The sequence below is a fragment of the Heterocephalus glaber genome, unplaced genomic scaffold (assembly GCF_053883595.1).
Source record: "Heterocephalus glaber isolate CG9 unplaced genomic scaffold, H.glaber_assembly_v1.0 deba00001673, whole genome shotgun sequence".
In the NCBI taxonomy this organism is placed as follows: domain Eukaryota; kingdom Metazoa; phylum Chordata; class Mammalia; order Rodentia; family Bathyergidae; genus Heterocephalus; species Heterocephalus glaber.
In genome coordinates, this window is record NW_028258410.1 from 8,787,884 (window position 1) to 8,805,458 (window position 17,575).

At 52.9% G+C, this 17,575-nt stretch overlaps 1 protein-coding gene across 1 annotated transcript in view; it reads right to left on the reverse strand.

The window, feature by feature from the left end:
• Positions 1–17,575, reverse strand: part of Ss18l1 (SS18L1 subunit of BAF chromatin remodeling complex) — a 35,121-nt gene that overhangs the window by 3,558 nt on the left and 13,988 nt on the right. The window contains exons 4-10 of the mRNA XM_004840993.4: positions 16,783–16,927; positions 15,924–16,121; positions 14,686–14,850; positions 14,175–14,276; positions 12,943–13,035; positions 5,283–5,402; positions 2,028–2,155 (exon numbers count right to left, since the gene is read on the reverse strand). Of these exons, the coding sequence (XP_004841050.1) occupies positions 2,028–2,155; positions 5,283–5,402; positions 12,943–13,035; positions 14,175–14,276; positions 14,686–14,850; positions 15,924–16,121; positions 16,783–16,927 (951 nt within the window). The remainder of the gene's footprint in view (positions 1–2,027; positions 2,156–5,282; positions 5,403–12,942; positions 13,036–14,174; positions 14,277–14,685; positions 14,851–15,923; positions 16,122–16,782; positions 16,928–17,575) is intronic.

Genomic DNA, 17,575 nt, shown 5'->3' on the forward strand with positions numbered 1-17,575 from the left:
GCCTGCTGGGAGGAGGGAGAGCTGCTGGCCTGAGCAGGAGCCCCTCGTATGCAGCCAAGTATGTTCCTGCCGTCCTCACTCTCAGAGCAGCTGCTGGGAGTCTCACAAGCAGAGCTAACTCAGATGGATCTTGCTGCTGCTGGCATCCATGGGTAGAGCGGGGGACGTGGCAGGTATCTGTTGGTGACCCTGAGTGGGACTCACACACAGTGCAGGTGTCTGCACCCACAAGGGCCAGGAGCGCCTGTCTCTGATGACCAGACGCATCTTCAGACACTGCCAAGTGTCCCCTGGAGCAGCACTGGGCCGGCTGGCTGTGCTCTGGTACTGGGGCTGCCTGCTGTTTGGGCAGCCGAGGCTCCAGAAGGGCTTGTCTAGTTTACTAAGCTGGGCAGGGGCGGGTCTGACCCCACGGCCCACAGCTACACCTGAACCCCTGAAGACTGGATTAGCTTCGTATTCTGGGGTTAGACACTTCTTTCTCTAAAATGTACTGCTGTGTCTCCTTTTTAGAGGTAGGCATAAACTTAGGGGTCTTCTGGTTCAGTCTATCATTCAGCTAGAATCTTCACAAGTCATTGTACAAATCCCAAAGGCATTATTTCTGCACTCTATGGAGGAGGCTTCTGATCTCATCAAAATCATGCTAGTGATTTAGTGCTGGGTCAGCTGTAGGCCGTGCCCTACTGGATTCTGCACATTGCTCCTGGGCAGGTGATGTTCCTGGTGCCCATCCAGCAGGCCAATCCCAGAGCCCACTGGGAAACACCCTCTTACTGCTATCCACGGCAAACAACCACATTCAACACAGTGCTCTGAAATTTCATTAGCTCTGTGAACCTCACTGATGCCTTCTACCTAGCACACTGTGACCCTGGGACAGTCACTGCTTGGTGAGAGGCTCTGAAGGAGACATCAAACCAACACCTAAGAGAACTCACATCCACGCCCCAGTCCCTGAGCTTCTTTCCAGCTCTCTTGACAAGTCTGCTACTGCTGGCTGGGAGTGGTGACGCACACCTGTCATACCAGCACTCGGGAGGCTGAGGTAGGAGGATCACTTCGAGTTTGCCCGCCTGGGCTACAGAGTGAGTTCAAGGCCAGTCTGAACTACACAATGAGACCATCTCAAAAAAACATGTGCTACTGCCTCAGGCGGTGCATGTCCTCTTCCTGAGCGTGGCTCATTCTCACCCACTTTAGGGCCCCTGCCCCACTCAGAGGCCTGTGAAGCCCCGGCCTCCTGTCTGGCCTGTCACCTCCCGCTGCTCCCCTCCTCACTGATGCAGGAGGCTGAATCTTCTGATTGCCAGGAATTCTCTTCTGTGTGTCCCTTCAGGGCCCTGCCTGACTGCCACCCTGGCAGACAGGTTTCCCAGAGCTACTGTCTGAGCAGGTAAGAGCTCTTGCCCATTGTTTTAGCCCTGTGGCCCTCTGTAGCTACCAGCTCCTGAGTGTCACTTCTGCCCTGCTTCTCTACCTACACCTCCAGGGTCCATGCGGGCTTCCTCTGCTTGGCCCTTGCCTGATCCCTGGCCTCCAGGAGAGTCTGGCTCCTTCAGGTGAGTGACTACCTCCACAACGAGACGTAAGGTCTGACAGCTCAGGGGCCATGTCACCACCACATCCCAGGTGCCCAGCAGAGACCTGGAACGTGCCTGGCACACAGTAAATGTCTGCAGATGAATCATGCTGTTGCCTGTGCAGACCTTATGGTACGTCTGGGGTATAGAAAGCCACCTGCCTGACCAAGCTGAGTATATACGCAGAGGTAATTTTTAAAAACCTTACATGGCTGGGCCGGGGACTTAGCTCAGTGGTTTTGCTGCCTGCTGCACAAGGGCAAGGACCTGAGTTCGATCCCTGGTACCAAAAAATAACCTCACAGGCTCAGTGAATTAACATTCTGGAAGGGGCTCTGGGAGCCAATTAGTTCCCTCCCATTATTCCTCATGACAAGAGAAATCTTCATTGCGCCTCGACAGACGCAGCAGACGGGCACGTCTGGAAACATCCAGAAAGCTTGCCTGCTCATAACCGTAGGGGCGCTGCTGCTGGGCAGAGGGTCCCGACTGCGACGCTCTGTAGCTTCCATACTGCTGGCCTTGTCCTTGCTGGTAGCTGGAGTACTGCGAGGGGGCGCCCTGGGCAGGCCCTGAGGAAACACCAGGAACCAGAGGCATAAGCACACCATCACCAAAACACCTGTACACGCAGCAAGAGAGCCGTGCAAACAACAAGCCAGACCCACCAGTCCTGCAAGGGCCAGGACTGGGCCCCACTCCACAGGGTGGCTGAGGCCTCTCCCCTGAACACCTGGGCCTGCTGCTTGCTAGAAGCTGGCTGTGACTATTCTGGAACTACCTTGTATCAGTCACAGTGGATACTGTAAACAGGTACTTGATGGATCTGAGGAACTGAGGGAAACCCCAGCTGGGAGGGGAAGAGTTTCTGTGAAAACTAAGTTGAAGACGTTGGAAAAAATCAGTAAAGGTGAAGTACGCTTTATTTATTTTTCCCGGTACTAGGGGTAGAACTTAGGGCCTTGTGGATGCTAGGCAAGTGCTCTACCACTGAGCCACAGGCAGTACTGTTGTGGGGCTTGGGATTAGCTCAGTGGTGCCACTGCCTGCCTTGCAAGGGCAAGGTCTCAAGTTTGATCCCTGGTACCAAACAAAACAAAACAAAATGCTATTGTGATGGTTGTAAAGTTGAGCAGTCTTTTTTTTTTGCAGTACTGGGGATCGAACTTAGGACCTTGCACTTGCCAGTCAGGCGTGGTGCCACTGAGCTACATCCCTGGCCCAGTTGAACAGTCTCTGTGGTTTCCTCCTTCCCCACACATGGGGCCCAGCCTGAGAATTGCTCCAGTTAGTCTGGGCTGATCCCAGTTCCCTATTTTTCAAAAGCTGCTCAGGTGATTCTCAAGTGTTACAAAGGCTGAGACCTAACCACCAGCCTTGCTTCCTCAGAGTGGGAGCTAATATAAAGGATGGGGTACTGGACCTGTGGTTTACAGAAAGGATGAAGCTAGCTCCAGTGGGGAGACCCCATGGCTGATGGATACTTGTTTATTTTCTTTAAAATAAGATGTTGCAGCTGGGAATGTTGGCATACACCTGTAATCCCAGCACTCAGGCTGCTGAGGCAGGAGGATCACTGAGTATGAGGCCAGCCTGGGCTCATACTGAGTTCAAGGCCAACCTGAACTACATACTGACACTTTTCTCAAAAACAAACAAACAAACAAACATTTCAGGGGCTGGATATGTGGCTCAGTGGTAGAGTGTGTGCTTAGCATGAGCAAGGCCCTGGGCCTGATTCCCAGCACCGTAAACTAATTAAGATGTTCTGTCCTTGTCTCTGGGTGCTGAGGACTCACTAGCTCATTCTTGATGAGCTCACGTCTGCTCATTCTGACCTATCCGGAAGGAGGTCTTCACCATGCCTTTTTTTTTTGGTACCGGGGATTGAACTCGGGACCTTGTGCTTGCGAGGCAGGCGCCGGAACCACTGAGCTAAATCCCCGGCCCCGCCTTTTGTTTTTTGAGAGTGTCTTGTTATACAGTTCAGGCTGGCCTTGACCTTGAGGCACCATGTGCCTCAGCTTCTGAGTACTAGGATCACAGGCGTGTGCCACCACACCTGGGTTTCACTGAGCATTTTTTGAGACTGAGTCTTGATACCCAGCTGAGGTTGGCCTCATACTCTTTTTGTTTTTTGGTACCGGGGATCGAACTCGGGTTCTTGCACTTGCGAAGCAGGCGGCGAAACCACTGAGCTAAATCCCCGGCCCTGGCCTCACCTTGATCCTCCTGCCTCAGCTTCCTGGGTGTGTGCCATCGTAGACAGCTCTCACTGTGCACGTGAAGTGCCAAGGGTCTGGATGGGCAGCACGCAGTGGCAACATGAGGAAGTGGCCCTCCTGGGGCTGTTGTGGGAACAACACATACTGGCCCTGGGCTCCAGGAGCACCTAGAGCGCTGGCCCTGCTGGGGAGCTTCCTGAAGCCACCGGGTAGGTGTGGGGGCCTTTCCAGTGGAACAAGGTCCCAAGAGGGGACAGACAGGCTTAGGACTCTGGCAAAGCCTGGCCTCAGCAAAGCTGAGTTTTCTTCTCTGCTTATCTTTTGGTGAGCTGGGTTTTTGCCTTTGTTCCTACTGAAGCTGGGCCCTGGGCCCTCTGTCCCTTTCTGCTCAGCCCAAGGGCCCACTTTGCCTGTGGCAGGCTCACTGGCTGGGCTCACAGCACTGCGGGCTCCTGGGGGACAGAAGCTGAGGCATGGCGAGCACTTGCTAGCAGCCTGCAGGACACTGGGTGAAAGAGACACAGAACCAGGTGCAGAAGATGCCTTTCTGCACCTGATCCCAGAGTCTATTACTATTTCCAATAAAAAGGAGCAGCTCATCCTAGGGCTGGGGCATGGAAAATACTGCAGCACAGAAAATACTAGAGAAAAAACCAAACCAAAACACCAAAACCCCTAAACAAACCAAAAGACAACCCCCTCCCCTAAAACCCAAAAGAACACAGGAGCCAATCTGAAGAGCTCCTAGGGGCCAATACTGGGGCTGGGGCAATTTAACTTAGCAAATTACAACCCCACATGTAAAATTAATATCTATGAATACACACTAAAACAAATAAATGGCTGAGTGAGCGGGGGGGGGAAAGGACACAGTCCCCTTGCACAAGAACTCCTGAAAATGTAGGTAGATCACCCCCGAGCGGAGCATGGTGACTCACATTGGAAGACGAATGGCACCTGGCCAGGTGAGCAAGCTGGCATCACCGCAGGTGAGCCTGTGCACTGGCCATGGAAGCTCCCTCACGCTCCTTTCCAAACCTGGGACTGAACCCCAGGTGGAGAAAAACATTAGACAAACCCCACTACAAAGTGCCTACCTGACCCAACCACCCCCAAACTGTCAAGGTCATGTGGGATCCTGGATCAGGCAAAGGGACAGAAAAGGACACCAGGGGAAAAATAGTGAGGTCTGAATGAAGTGTGGTGTTTAGGGTTAGCAATGTAGTTCTGCCAGTTTCTTATCTCTGACAACTGTACCCTGGGAATGTGTGATGTTCATTGTGGGGATCGGGGTGCTGGGTACATGACAGCTCTGCATTATCCTTGCAACTGTTCTGGAAAGGAGAAACTCTTTCCAAATAAGTTTACTAATGCCCACCTGAGCGGGAATGTACAATGTGCACAGCCCATGTGTGTTGTGTGGCAGGGAGGGCACTGGGAGGGATCCCCGTAGGAAGACGTACCCTTCTCTTACCGTAGCCTTGCTGCTGCCCTGGGTAGCTCTGCTGGCTGGGGTACTGCTGCTGGGGGTATGCCTGCTGCTGGGCTGTGCCCTGCTGGTACCCGGCCTGCTGCTGGCTGTACTGGGAGTTCCCTGTGGAAAGAGGGGACACAGTTCATTTCTAGCCAGTGCGGGTGGCTTGCTAATAGCACTGAGGCACAGTAGCCATGGCATCCCTAGACCACATCTGCTGCCTCAGTAACAGCAGTAGGTTTTCTTTTTCGTAATTCAAGTATTACATTTTCTTGTTATTTTATAAAAATACAAATGAAGTGATTAATACAATTAAGACAAAAGTGAATACCACTATTGGGAGTTGAACTGTGTCCCCCCAAAAGACGTGCTGACTTCCTAGGCTGGGAATGTGGCCTGACGGAACAGGGTCTTTGGAGATGTGATGGTGTGAGGTTGACCCAGTCCACATGAGGGGAAGCATGGAGACACAGAGAAGACCACGTGCTGAGGAGGCAGAAACTGGGGTGCTGCTGCTCCAAGCCAAGGACCACTGGTCTCTCCAGCCCTCAAAAGCTGGAAAGAGGCTTGAATACACCCTCCTGAGCCCACTGTAGGAAGCAGCCATGCTGGCGCCCTGACCTCAGGCATTAGGCCTCCAGAGTTCCAAGGGAATGGATTTGTTATTTTAAGATGCCTAGTTAATGGACCATGTGACGGCAGCCCCAGCATACCAGGCAGCCCACAAGCATATAGCAAGGCTGGAAGCAAGTGGATCGCAGTGTTGGTCAGCTGCAGACCTGGATGTGAAGAAACATGTATGTGTTCTAACAGAAAAATACGGTGTTTAATATTTGAAAATTTTTTTATTACAGTAAAAGGTCTGTTGCTATGGATCCCCCTCAAAATACTCCCCCTCACTTGGAACACACTTATCCCATTGTTTTTACCACTTTCTGAAGCAGTTCTAGAAGTCCCCTTTTGCGAGTGTCTTTAGTAGTACTGTTTCGGCTACTACCTCGATGTCCTGAAATGATTCAAATGTTTTTCTTTCATAATCATTTTGACTCTGGCAAAGAGTCAGAAGTTGTACAGTGCCAGGCCTGGTGAATAGGTGGATGAGGATGCACAGTAATGTTTTTGTAAGCCTGCCTTTCCATCAGATGGCACTCAGCAACAGTATTAGTTTTGATCACACCTCATGAAGACATTCACAAAAGACTTCCAGAACTGCTTCAGAAAGTGGCAGGAATTAGCTGGCCATGCTAATGCACTATGGGAGGCTGAGACAGGAGGATCTCAAGTTTGAGCCCAGCCCAGTCAACTTCTCTCTCTCTCTCTTTTCTTGCTTAAGATTCAGTCTCACTATGTAATTTAGGCTGGCCTCAAACTAGTGGCAATCTTCCTGCCTCTGCTCGAGTACTGGGATTATAGGCATATGCCACCATACCTGGTCTCAAAAAAAAAAAAAAAAATGGTAAGAGCAAATGAGTAAGTATGCTGCTCATGTCCTGAGGGATGGATGCTTACATCCCATCACGAGGCTCTGCCTTCTCCTTGTCCGTTTTTATGGCTTGTATCTAGATGTCCTCCCAAAGCCTCTTGTGGTCATAGGTGGGGCTGGATCTAGAGTGTGTGCTGCTGGGATCGAGGATGTGATACTGGGATTGATTCCTGGGCAATGCTAGCATTAAGGCAGCCCCACCTTGGATGTGTTACCCATGGATAGCCTGGATAAGATAGGTGGCTGCCAGTTGCTCGTAGCTGGCTGCTTGCTGCCTTCTGCCTGCCATGGACCGTTTCTCCTCTGCAATGTCTCCCTCTGCCCTGCCACCCTGCCCTGGAGCCAGCCAACTATGAACTGAAACCTCTACAAACTGTGAGCCAAATAAACCTTTCCTCCTTTAACTTTGAGTGTCAAGTATTTTGTTTCAGCAATGAGAAAAGTAACTAAGACATCCGACATACACCATAACATCAGGGATAAGCAGCCATGTGGAGTCACAGGCCAACCAAACACTTCCCTCAGATCGGGACACTTAAAGACACCTGGAATCACGTTCCCCAACAGGCCCCAGAGCATTTGAGATACACTGATGTTCATGACAGACATCAGGCGGAGGCCAGTGTTCCAGCCTGTCCTTGTCATGGTGCTTTTCCTTAGATCTCATGCAACTCACGCCAGAGTGAATGAGGAAGGCAGCTGCTTCCCATGTGGTGAGGCTGCTGGCAGGTGGGGAAAAGTTGAAAAGAGGCTTAGGTTCATTTTCTGAGAGAAAATGCCTTAATTCTTATTTCTACAAATTTAATGATGACATCTATGCTAAAAGCCTCATTGCAGAAAATAGTTCTTGGTGAGAAACATAATTTAGGAAAGCAATAACCAAATTGCCACCAAGATTCTGGAGGGGCACTGATTGTTCCGAAATCTTGTCTCCAAGTCTTCCTGGTAGGCCAGAGGGAACCTACTCCAGAGTCAGAATGCAGGTCAAACCCCATGCAGTTTCCAAAGCATCTTTACAGACAACCACACAGAAGCCTCGTCCCTTGCCGCCTTCCAAGCAGGCCCAGCTCCTTCACTGTGCAAAGCGCACGCTGTCCACCTGTGCACACACGTCTTGCATCTGCGTGGCCAATCCCAGGCTCAGGAATGAGCAAGGGCGGGGCGGGACCTGCACATGCGCCTCACACTGGCTGCTGACAAACTGCACCCCAGGTACAGGATGCGGGCTGAGGCCTCGGGAGGCCAGATGAGGAAAACCAGTATCTAAGAGCCGATTTTCCTACTTTACTTTTCTGGCTAAGAACTTCCCTATTCTAAAGCTAGGTCTTAGTAATACATTATTCTGTTTTGTTTTGTTTTTTTGGTACTGGGGATCAAACTCAGGACCTCGTGTTTGCAAGGCAGGTGGCGGAACCACTGAGCTAAATCCCCCGCCCTACATTATTAAAACTTCGTTCAGTAACTCATTATGAAAACTCAGCTTCACTGAGAGTTCACTTTGGGAAGGTTTAAAAACCTATTAGGGAAACTCAATTTGTGGTTACAAAGTGTAACAAAGCTAATACACACTCTCATGCTGGTTGAATTCCTCAGGTGCGAACTTTTGAGGCAGGCGCCAGAACCACTGAGCTAAATCCCCGGCAGGTGCGAACTTTTGAAAAACCTATTTGAATCCTTCTCATTATCCACCATCTAAGAAATTATCTTAACTTCCTAACTTGTGCTTTCTCAAAATCCAGTGCCGGCTCCAGCAACCAATGGGCAAATGAGGTGACACTGAGCAAAAAGACGCCAGCTGACTGGGGATGCATCAGTCATGCTTGGCAAAGTCCTAAGAAATGTCCAAGGCAACACACCAGTGACACAGGTCTCTAGGAGTGGAGACGGTATGGACAGCCATAAAGTCAGGCCCTTCTATCCTCAGTGACACCCAATAATAATTAATACTTTTTTTGAGTACTAGGGCTTGAACTCAGAGGCTTTGCATTGAACTACATCCCTAGTGTGTCTGTCTGCGTCCCCCTCCCTCCCTCTATTCTGGGATAGGGTCTCTCTAAATTGTTAAGTGGCCCAGGTTGGGCACAAACTTGCAATCCTACTCCTTTAGCTTCCCACAGTGCTGGGATTACGGGCACACACCACGGTACCCAGCTTAATAGTTAGTACTTTCAACCTTAACTTCGGAATAGGCCAATACATTCTCGTAATTCAGAAGTGTAAAAACAAACACATGCCTTCAAGAGACAGAGGCCAGTCCACCCCTGCGCTGACTGCTCAGACCCGTCCCCTCGGGCATCTGTAACTGTGCTTGGTTTCTTGGGTACTCTGCAGTTCTTTTGTGGGGTGTGTGTGGGCATCCCCAATATATGTGTGTCCTATTTTCCCTAGGGTTTACACCAACGGTGGATCCAGACACCCTGTCCACACCTGGCTTTGGCAGCGTATGCCGTGGCCAGGAGGGCCTCAGGCTCTGTCTAGGGTGCACTACCACAAGCCTCACTGCTGTGAGACCTGGGCCTCCCTCTTCCAGGCCACACACTTCCCCAAGCTCCATGCACACCTGGACAGTGCCTAATGCTCCTGGATGGCTCACCTGACACCACCCCGGCCCTTCCTGCCTCTGGTCCTCTGTGGCCAGCACCTGCTCGCTCTCTAGGAATCCTCCAGGCTCCAGAAAGATACAATGAATTACAAGACCAGATGCCCAGGACCCACAGGTTGCTGGATCCATTGCAATAGAAACTTTAGGAATTTCTTTATGTTGGCCTCAGTCTCCCCTCTAACCTCTGCCTAGCCCTCCACATTGTACCCCCAGCAGCATGTCTTTGAAGACGGGGAAGACCTGTCCCTCAGTTTCCTCAAAACAGAGCATTCCTAGCCCTCCCACTCGACAGAAGACCTTGTGATAGACACCGGGCAATAGCCCTGAGTTCCATGTGTACATGAGGGCCCTGTGCTGGGGTCTAATTAACAAAATGTCAGGACAAAATACTTCCAGAAGGAAACCGTGCCATCTGCCACTTGTCAGAGGGTTACTAAATTTTTTAGCACACTCATCAATTATGGAAGGCGAGAATATGTAACTCAAAATGTGAGTACAAAAATGTGCACTTCAAATGTTAAAAGGCTGAGCAGCACATCCTAGGTTTGTCTCTGGATGAGCGTCAGTCACAAAGAGCAGAGATGGCCTTGGGCAGCTGGTGTTCAGGATGCCACTTGTGCAGAGGCTGAGCTCTGATGCCTTCCAGGGGAGGAAGGGAAGAAGCATTCAGTTAGCTGAGCTCAGCCTGGTTTGTACAATTCCCAGTGCTAGGAATTCTGCACTGTTATATAAATATGCCAGTGATGCTCTTTGCAATCAGCCCCTGGGTGGTTTCTTTTTCTTTTCTTTTTTTTTTAAAAAACCTTGTTATTTATCTATTTTTAATTTTCTCCTAGCTTTTTTTTTGGTACCAGGGATCGAACTCGTGTCCTTGCGCTTGCGCAGCAGGCGGCGAAACCACTGAGCTAAATTCCCGGCCCTCTCCTAGCTTTATTAAGGTATAATTGACAAAAATAATATATGTTTGTGGTGTACAATGTGATGTTCTGATAAACACACACTTGGGTAGTTTATTTCTTCCCAGCAGGCTGGGACTTGATAGCTTAAAAGCAAAAGGTTTACAGATACAGTTCTTTAAGAAATAGCCCAAACAAGCTTGTTGGAGGCCATTTAGAGCAGGCCAGCCCTGCATGCCTGGCGAGCTCACTGGCAGCTCTTCCTGTTGATGAGAAGGGCCCTGTGGGGAGACAGCTGGGAGCTGTGGGGTGCTGAGTGTGCTTAGAGCCTACACCTCTGACTCACCACCAGACACGAAGTTTCCTCTTCCCGGGGGCCACTGGCCCTGCTTTCCTTTGGGGAGGGGCGCCACCCTGGGAGGCTTGGGATGGTCTTGTGCTGTGATGGATGGACTGTCACCATTCTCCTGACTCTGGGGGACCTGCTCTTTCCCCATCAGACCCAAGTTCCTCAACCTGCTCATGCCAACCCGGGCCTTGGCCCAGGGCCCCAGGCCAGGAGGAGTCCTAGGCAAGCACGTCTGCTGGTGCAGATGCCAGGCCGAGTCAGCTCAGTAGGCCAAAGTTTTCCTGCAGAAGAACTGCGCCTGCACCAAGTTCCTCGTGTGGCTGTGCAGAGGGCTGGTTTGTTCTCCCATGTCTGTGGCGGGTCACACCTGCATCCCACTCTGATAAGAACCAACGGGAAGGGGGCAGCCATGCAGACTGCCTGCGCCATCACAGGTGAGAGGCAGGATAAAAATTCCCACTGTTCTCAAAGATAAGCTGACACTTAGGATGACAGGAGTGTCAAGGTACCTGTGCATTATTTCATTTTCAGACCCCTTGGATGTTTCTGTCCTCTCATTTTATATTCAGCCACAGGCTCCTGACCTAGCCAGGGCAATGGCCAGGTTACTGCGCTTCCTTCCGGGACAAGCAGGGGCAACAACGAAGTGTCCTCACAGACCGGCAGGCCGGCACCTGCACGGTGGGTGACTGTGCTGGGACGAGACCCTACCCCAGCAGGACAAGGGGTGTGAGTGTGGCAATGAGAGAACCGTGAAGCAGCTAAGGCATGACCACAGCGGCGGTCAGCAGCTAAAGCCAAACTTGCCAAACTTGCTTGTGGGAACAGCGTGGCAGTTCCTCAGAAAGTCACGAAGGATTTCCGTGGGACACAGTGGTCCCTCGAGGAGACACCTGCACACCCTCGATCCCCAAACCGTGAGCTACAACAGCTCAAAGGGAAGCACCCCGAGTGTTCGTAGACAGACGAACAGAAGAGGAAGATTTGGTCCATGCTCACAATGGGACTCTGAGCATCCAGTCTTGGAGGAAGGAGCCCAACCCTGCTACAGCATGGGAGATGAGCCAGGCACAGGACATGACCCCTCAGGGCCCCAGCAGTCAGACTCCAGAGGCAGAGCACCAAGGTGGGTGCCGGGGAGGGAGTGGAGGGGAGTCTGCTCAACTGCGACAGTCTCAGTTCTGCAAGATGCAGAGTTCCGAAGATGGCACACACGACAGCTGCACAGGAAGACACGGCGCCTTGTGCCACTGGTCTGTCCATGTAAAAACAGTCCAGAGAGTGAATCTCATTATGTGGGCTTTTTAACATGTTCACAACAGGACTGTAATTTGTATGTCTGGCGCCAGGCGGCTCTGAACCACTGGTGGTACCTGCATGACTGTCCCATTGGGCAGCAAGGGACAATCTCATCAGGCGGTACAGGCTGCCCGGGGACAGTCATGTACATATGAGGGGTGGTCCAAGCCGGCAGGGACGTAGTAACCACAAATAATTCTTTAAAAAGTCATCAAAAATGTTGCACTTACAAGTCATCTGCTTCACATTTATTGTTTGTTGCCTCTGTCCACACAGTCTCTCCAGCAAGCTGTACATTCCCCACTGCCGACACCCGACCAGGAAGCCTGGCTGGAGGCAGCTGAGCTCAGGCAGACCTGTGAGTTGACTGCCACTCCAAGGGACCACCCTCACTCCACAGGGCTGGAGCCAGCAGATGACGCCAGCTCAGCGTCAGTCCCGGATGTGCCACTGGGGTTTCCCACGTGGTTTCCACCAGAGACACAGGAGGGGCCATGGATCGGGTTTCGGAGAGCCGGCTGACCAGCACATGGCTACCTCACCCTCTAACCCCTAGGCACTGCCAGGGTCTCCCGCTGGGGCTGAGGCCTCCAGACCAAAGACGTGGTTTACCAGGCTGGCCTGTGTTTAAAGAAATGCCAGGGCCCACCCAATGCAGCCATATCACCCACAAATATCCTCTGGCTGGCTCAGACGGGCTTTGGGGTGCCTCTGTGTCCACTGAACGACAAGCCCCAGGCAGGTCAGCTAGAGCAGATGGCAGGGTTGGTCCCCAGCTCCTCCCACATGGCCGGCTGAACCCTCTTCTGTTTCCCAATAGCCACAAGGCGAGTGGGACCTGACACACAGCCTGGCATTTCCAGCTTTTCACTGAGCTCTGTGCCGACTGCTGCATCTGCACCTGTTACCTGTCAGCGATTCAGGTAAAACTTACTGGAGGCAGGCAACGCTTGCTCCTAAGAGTGCGGTGTCTTAACTGCTGTGCATGCCGTTGCACGTGGAGCACAACTCGCGGCCCTCGCGCTCCTTACCCCCCTCGTAGTAGTGCTGTGTGGACTCCTCGAACGAGCGGTCATAGCTCTGCTCCGTGTAGGATGACTGCTGGTAGGCATAATCGCCATGGCCTGCAAGAAGTAGGTGAACCGCTGTTGACGGGGGCAGAGACAGCCAAGCCATGGGACAGGGCGGGTCCCAGGGCAGGGAGGAGAGCAGAGCTGGACAGAAGCCCATTCTTCAGAAGCCCATTCTTCTGGAACCTTTCCAAAAGGAAGCCGGAGCTTCCTCACTTTCAAGTGCAGGCGTCACTTCCTGCTCCCAAATTATGTGAGGCTGTTACAGTTTATGGAGAGGATCAAATCTATTCACAGCCTGCTTCGTGACAGTGCCAGCTGCTCCCTTCCTGTCTCCGCCTGGCTTCTTCTGGGAGCTTCCAGGCAGGGGGTGCCATGACCCACCAAGAGGCCCTCGCTTCGTGGCAGCATCACATCCCAGGACACAGCTTGCCCCGCAGCTGGTCTCTGCCATCCCTTCACCTAGCGCAGCTGTGCACTCCTACCTCACACCTGTCGATGCCAATGTGCCGTGTCCTCCAGGGAGCCTCATCCGTTTTTTTTGGTCCTGTGGATTAGACCTAGATCCTCCACCCTGAGCTACATCCTTGACCCTTTTAAATTTCTTGTTTTGAGAAAGGGCCTTGCTAAGTTGCCCAGGTAGGACTTGAACTTGGATGTGTCAGCCTTCCAGAGTACTGAGCTTATAGTTACGTGCCACCACGCCCAGCCTGGAAGCCCCATCTTTGTCTCCTGAAGTTGCCCATCCTTCAAGACCGTTTAAAATGCCACTTCCACAAATCCCAGGGCATTTTAAAGATGCCTCAAAGGTGAAAGGAAAGCAATCTGCAGAAGTGACAATGAGTGGCCAGGAGGCAAGGGCCGCTAGACACAGACTTGCAGGGTCAGGCAGGGTCTGCCAGCTTTGTGCACACCGTTCTCTGAAGGTTTGGGCCCATCTCGCTGAAGGTTCACCTCTACCTACTACAGGGATGGCTGTCCCTAGCAGCCTTTCAGGAAAGGGAGAAGCCCCAGGGAGGGAAGTGGCAGCATGTGCTGAAGCTCTCTGCGGAAGCCAGCCCTCATCCCAACCCCAACACGCATGAGCGAAGGGCACTTGTGATCGTCTGTCAGTGCAATGTCAGGGGCCACAGCTCCGAATGCCTGGGCACAGCGAGCAGAGGGCTTTGTGCTGGCCTGCACGATGTGCTCACCGTCCGGGTAGTACTGCTGGCTCATCGGCTCCGAGGCACCCTGGCTGTGGCTATACTGCTCACTGTAGTACTCCTCTTGGCCCAGGTACTGCTGGGAAGAGCCTGTGGGAGGACACGGCACTCAGGACAAGCAGCAGCTGGGCCAGTGCTCCTCACAGCCCAGACAGCTCAGCAGCAGGGCATGGCGGGAGGCTTTGCTCACAGGAGAGCACCTCACACAGCCACCGAGGGAACTGGGCCTCCTCCTTTCACTGCCCAGCCCTGAAACACTCTGCACTTTGCATCTGGAACAATCACCAGCCTCCCATGCCCCCAAGGCCCACTCCCCAAGGACATCAGACCCATGCTTGCCCCCATCAGGACCTCTAACAACAAGACCCCTCAGACGGTTCCCAGCATCCTGGCTCATCTCAAGACATTCAACACAGAGAAATCTGTGCACTCCAGCCCTGCAAGGTGGACTGCAGGCCAGGTGCACGGCTGCGTTGGCTGGGCACACTGGCAGGCTTACCTTGCTGGGAGGCCCGGTAGGGTGCCATGGGCCGCTGCCCCATCATGCTGCTCCCCTGGCCACCCTGGCCCATCATGGCGATGGATGACTGGCCCTGGTAGTGCTGGCTTCCGCCCTGTGCTGAGTTGTAGTGGGATGTGGCCGCCTGCTGGTGCATCATGGAAACTATGAGACAGGAAAGAGACCCCAAACGTCCTGAGGAGGCTGGGGGAGGAGAGGCCCCTGCCTAGCTTTCATTTCTCCTTCTGCTGCAAGCATGACTCCCTTCTTCTCAGGCTGACCCTTTATTATTTTCTCAAGTTCCCCACGAGAACATCACCCTCAATCCCAAGTCACACCCCAACACAAGCTGTGCCCATGGCCCAGTGTGTGGTCCGACATGAGCCCCGCACCAGCACCAGCCATTTTAAATGTGCCAATGTTGGGACATCAGAGGGGGCCTCGGTGGGATGGCCTGGGGCTCCCACAGCAAACAAAAACACAAGCGACCCCACAGATGCCCACCAATCTGGGCCCAGGAAACTCAGTCCCATTCTTCCTGTCCCTAGAGCTGGTGCTGGAGGAGTCACCCTGTCCACACGTGTCACCTGCTCAGACACCCCCAGAGCAGCACAACAGCGACAGGACAGGAGGCATGTAAAGTTTCAGTAACCATGTTGAAAACGTGAGGAAAACCCGCTAGGTGAAATCAATTTTAGTAATACATTTTATTGGAGCTAATTTTCCAAAATAAATTTTTAGTATGGAATTATGAAAAATACTGTGGAGATCTCTCACATCCTTTTTTGGGTAAATGACGCTCTGAGATCTGTGGCTTTACTGCTCAGGGAACAGCCACATTGGGGCCTGCCACACCCCACGTGCTCCATGCCTGGCCAGGCCGCCCTGCTTGAGGATTCCAGACTGGTGTCCAGTGAGCTTCATCCTTTCCACCTCTGTGGTGCTGCCAGGTAATCCCTGTGCCAGAAGGAACCCTGCCCACCTCCCAGCCCAGTGGTGTCCTTCGGACCCATGCCCAAGGCCAGCCTTTCCTTGGAGCCTTCCCTCAAGCCTCTGCGAGAAACAGCTGGGGCGGTATCACTGTCTTGGGCGAGGCCACCACACTGCATCACGCTCTCCTCCGCACCAGTGCTGCCCCAGGGCCGCCCCTCGGGAACCTCCTGTGCAGCCTGACTTTCCTTTCTAAAGGTCCTGGCGCCAGGCCCATGCTCCCTGGGCTGTGGAGGCAGAGCAGGTACCTGGATTGGACTGCATATTGATGTTGGTCCGAGACACGTAGTTGCCGATGGCACCCTGGCCCTGCATGGGGACACTCTGCGAGGCTGGTCCCGAGTGGCTGTAGCCAGGCGCAGTGCCGTGGCCACTACCCGACATGCTCATGGAGGTCGTAGGAAGTGTGCTTTGTGCCGTCTGCTGCATGGACACATGGTTTGGACCTGCCGGGAGTCAGGGTGGGGAGGGCATCAGGTGCTAGGTCACCACCTCTGGAGGTGAAGACGCCCCCAGCTTCCTTCCAGTCGTTTGGAGAAGGGAGGCTAACCCAAGGTCAACACACTGTGAGTGAAGTCAATGATTAGGTGATGAATGCAGAGATAAATACACACGCTAATTAAATACAGAAGAACCATAGGCCCATTGTGCCCATTGTTAAACGCTCTTAACGGTTTCCAATTGCCCAGGCATGGCCGCACACACCTGTGCTCCTAGCACTCTTGGAGGCTGAGGCAAAAGGATCACAGTTGGAGCCCGGCTTGGGCAACTCTGTGATTTGGTGAGACCCTGTCTCAAAATAGCAACAACAACAGCAACAGCAAAGTGCTAAGAATTCAGCTCGGGCCCGCAGTGGGGGATGGGGGAACCTTCCCAATCCAAAGACAGTAACAATTCTTTCTTATTAGAAATGCACACAGGGCACATTTGAAGTGGCCACCTCTGACACCAACAGTGTCCGAACAGAGTCTGACCAGAACTAGAGCTTCATTGGGTCTTCGTGCTCCTACCACCCTGCACTGTGCCCAGCCGCGGAAGCACACACATGGAAGCACCACAGCTGCCTGGTGACCTCGGTACTGGGAACGCTTCCTGCTGCAGACTCACCATTGCCAATCTGGCCTTGCATGAGGGAGGCCGGGGGCAGGCCAGTGCTGATGGCGTCGCTGAGACTGCCCTGGGGGTGCAGGCCCTGGCTGGAGCCGCTCTGACTCAGCCCTCCGGGGCCCAGGTTCATGTTCTGGGTTGGTGGCTGCAGGCAATGGGAAGGTGAGGGGAGGACAGTTAACTCAGAGAACTGCCACAAGCCACCCCAGGGATTCACGGCCCCCGAGATTTGCGCTACATCCGTAACCTCTGGCCACCATCAGTCAGCAGGATGGTCACAGTCACCAGGCCAGGACGTTTCAGGCCGTGATGGAGACTGTGATGGTCCAGAACACAAAACAAGAGCTAAGTTTCTCCACACATTTAGATGCTAAAGGCTAATGTCCTTTCTGGGGTGAAAGGGGCTCCTTCATGGCCCCATCCTGCAGCCACCCTCTCCCTCCTGAAGCAGCTGGCCAGGCACCTCAGCATCCACACCGCTCCGTGTCTCAGGGCCTTTGCATTAGCTGCTCACTGCGACTCCCTGTCCTCTCATGTCTACTTCCTCACAGCTCAGTCTCCGCTCCCCCAAGCCCACCTCCCATCACAGGACACGCAGGGAAGAGAAAGTCAAGTGACCCTCGGCCCTCATTTCTAGCTCTAGATCAAACGCTGGTTCCAAAGGTTTGTTCACAGATGCTGTCTACACGTGGCCAGAAAAAGAAAGTGTCTCGCAGGGTCTGATAGACCAGTCAAGGCTGGTTTCACTTTCTAAGCTCATAAAACGCATCCTGGCAGAAAATGTCACCATCTC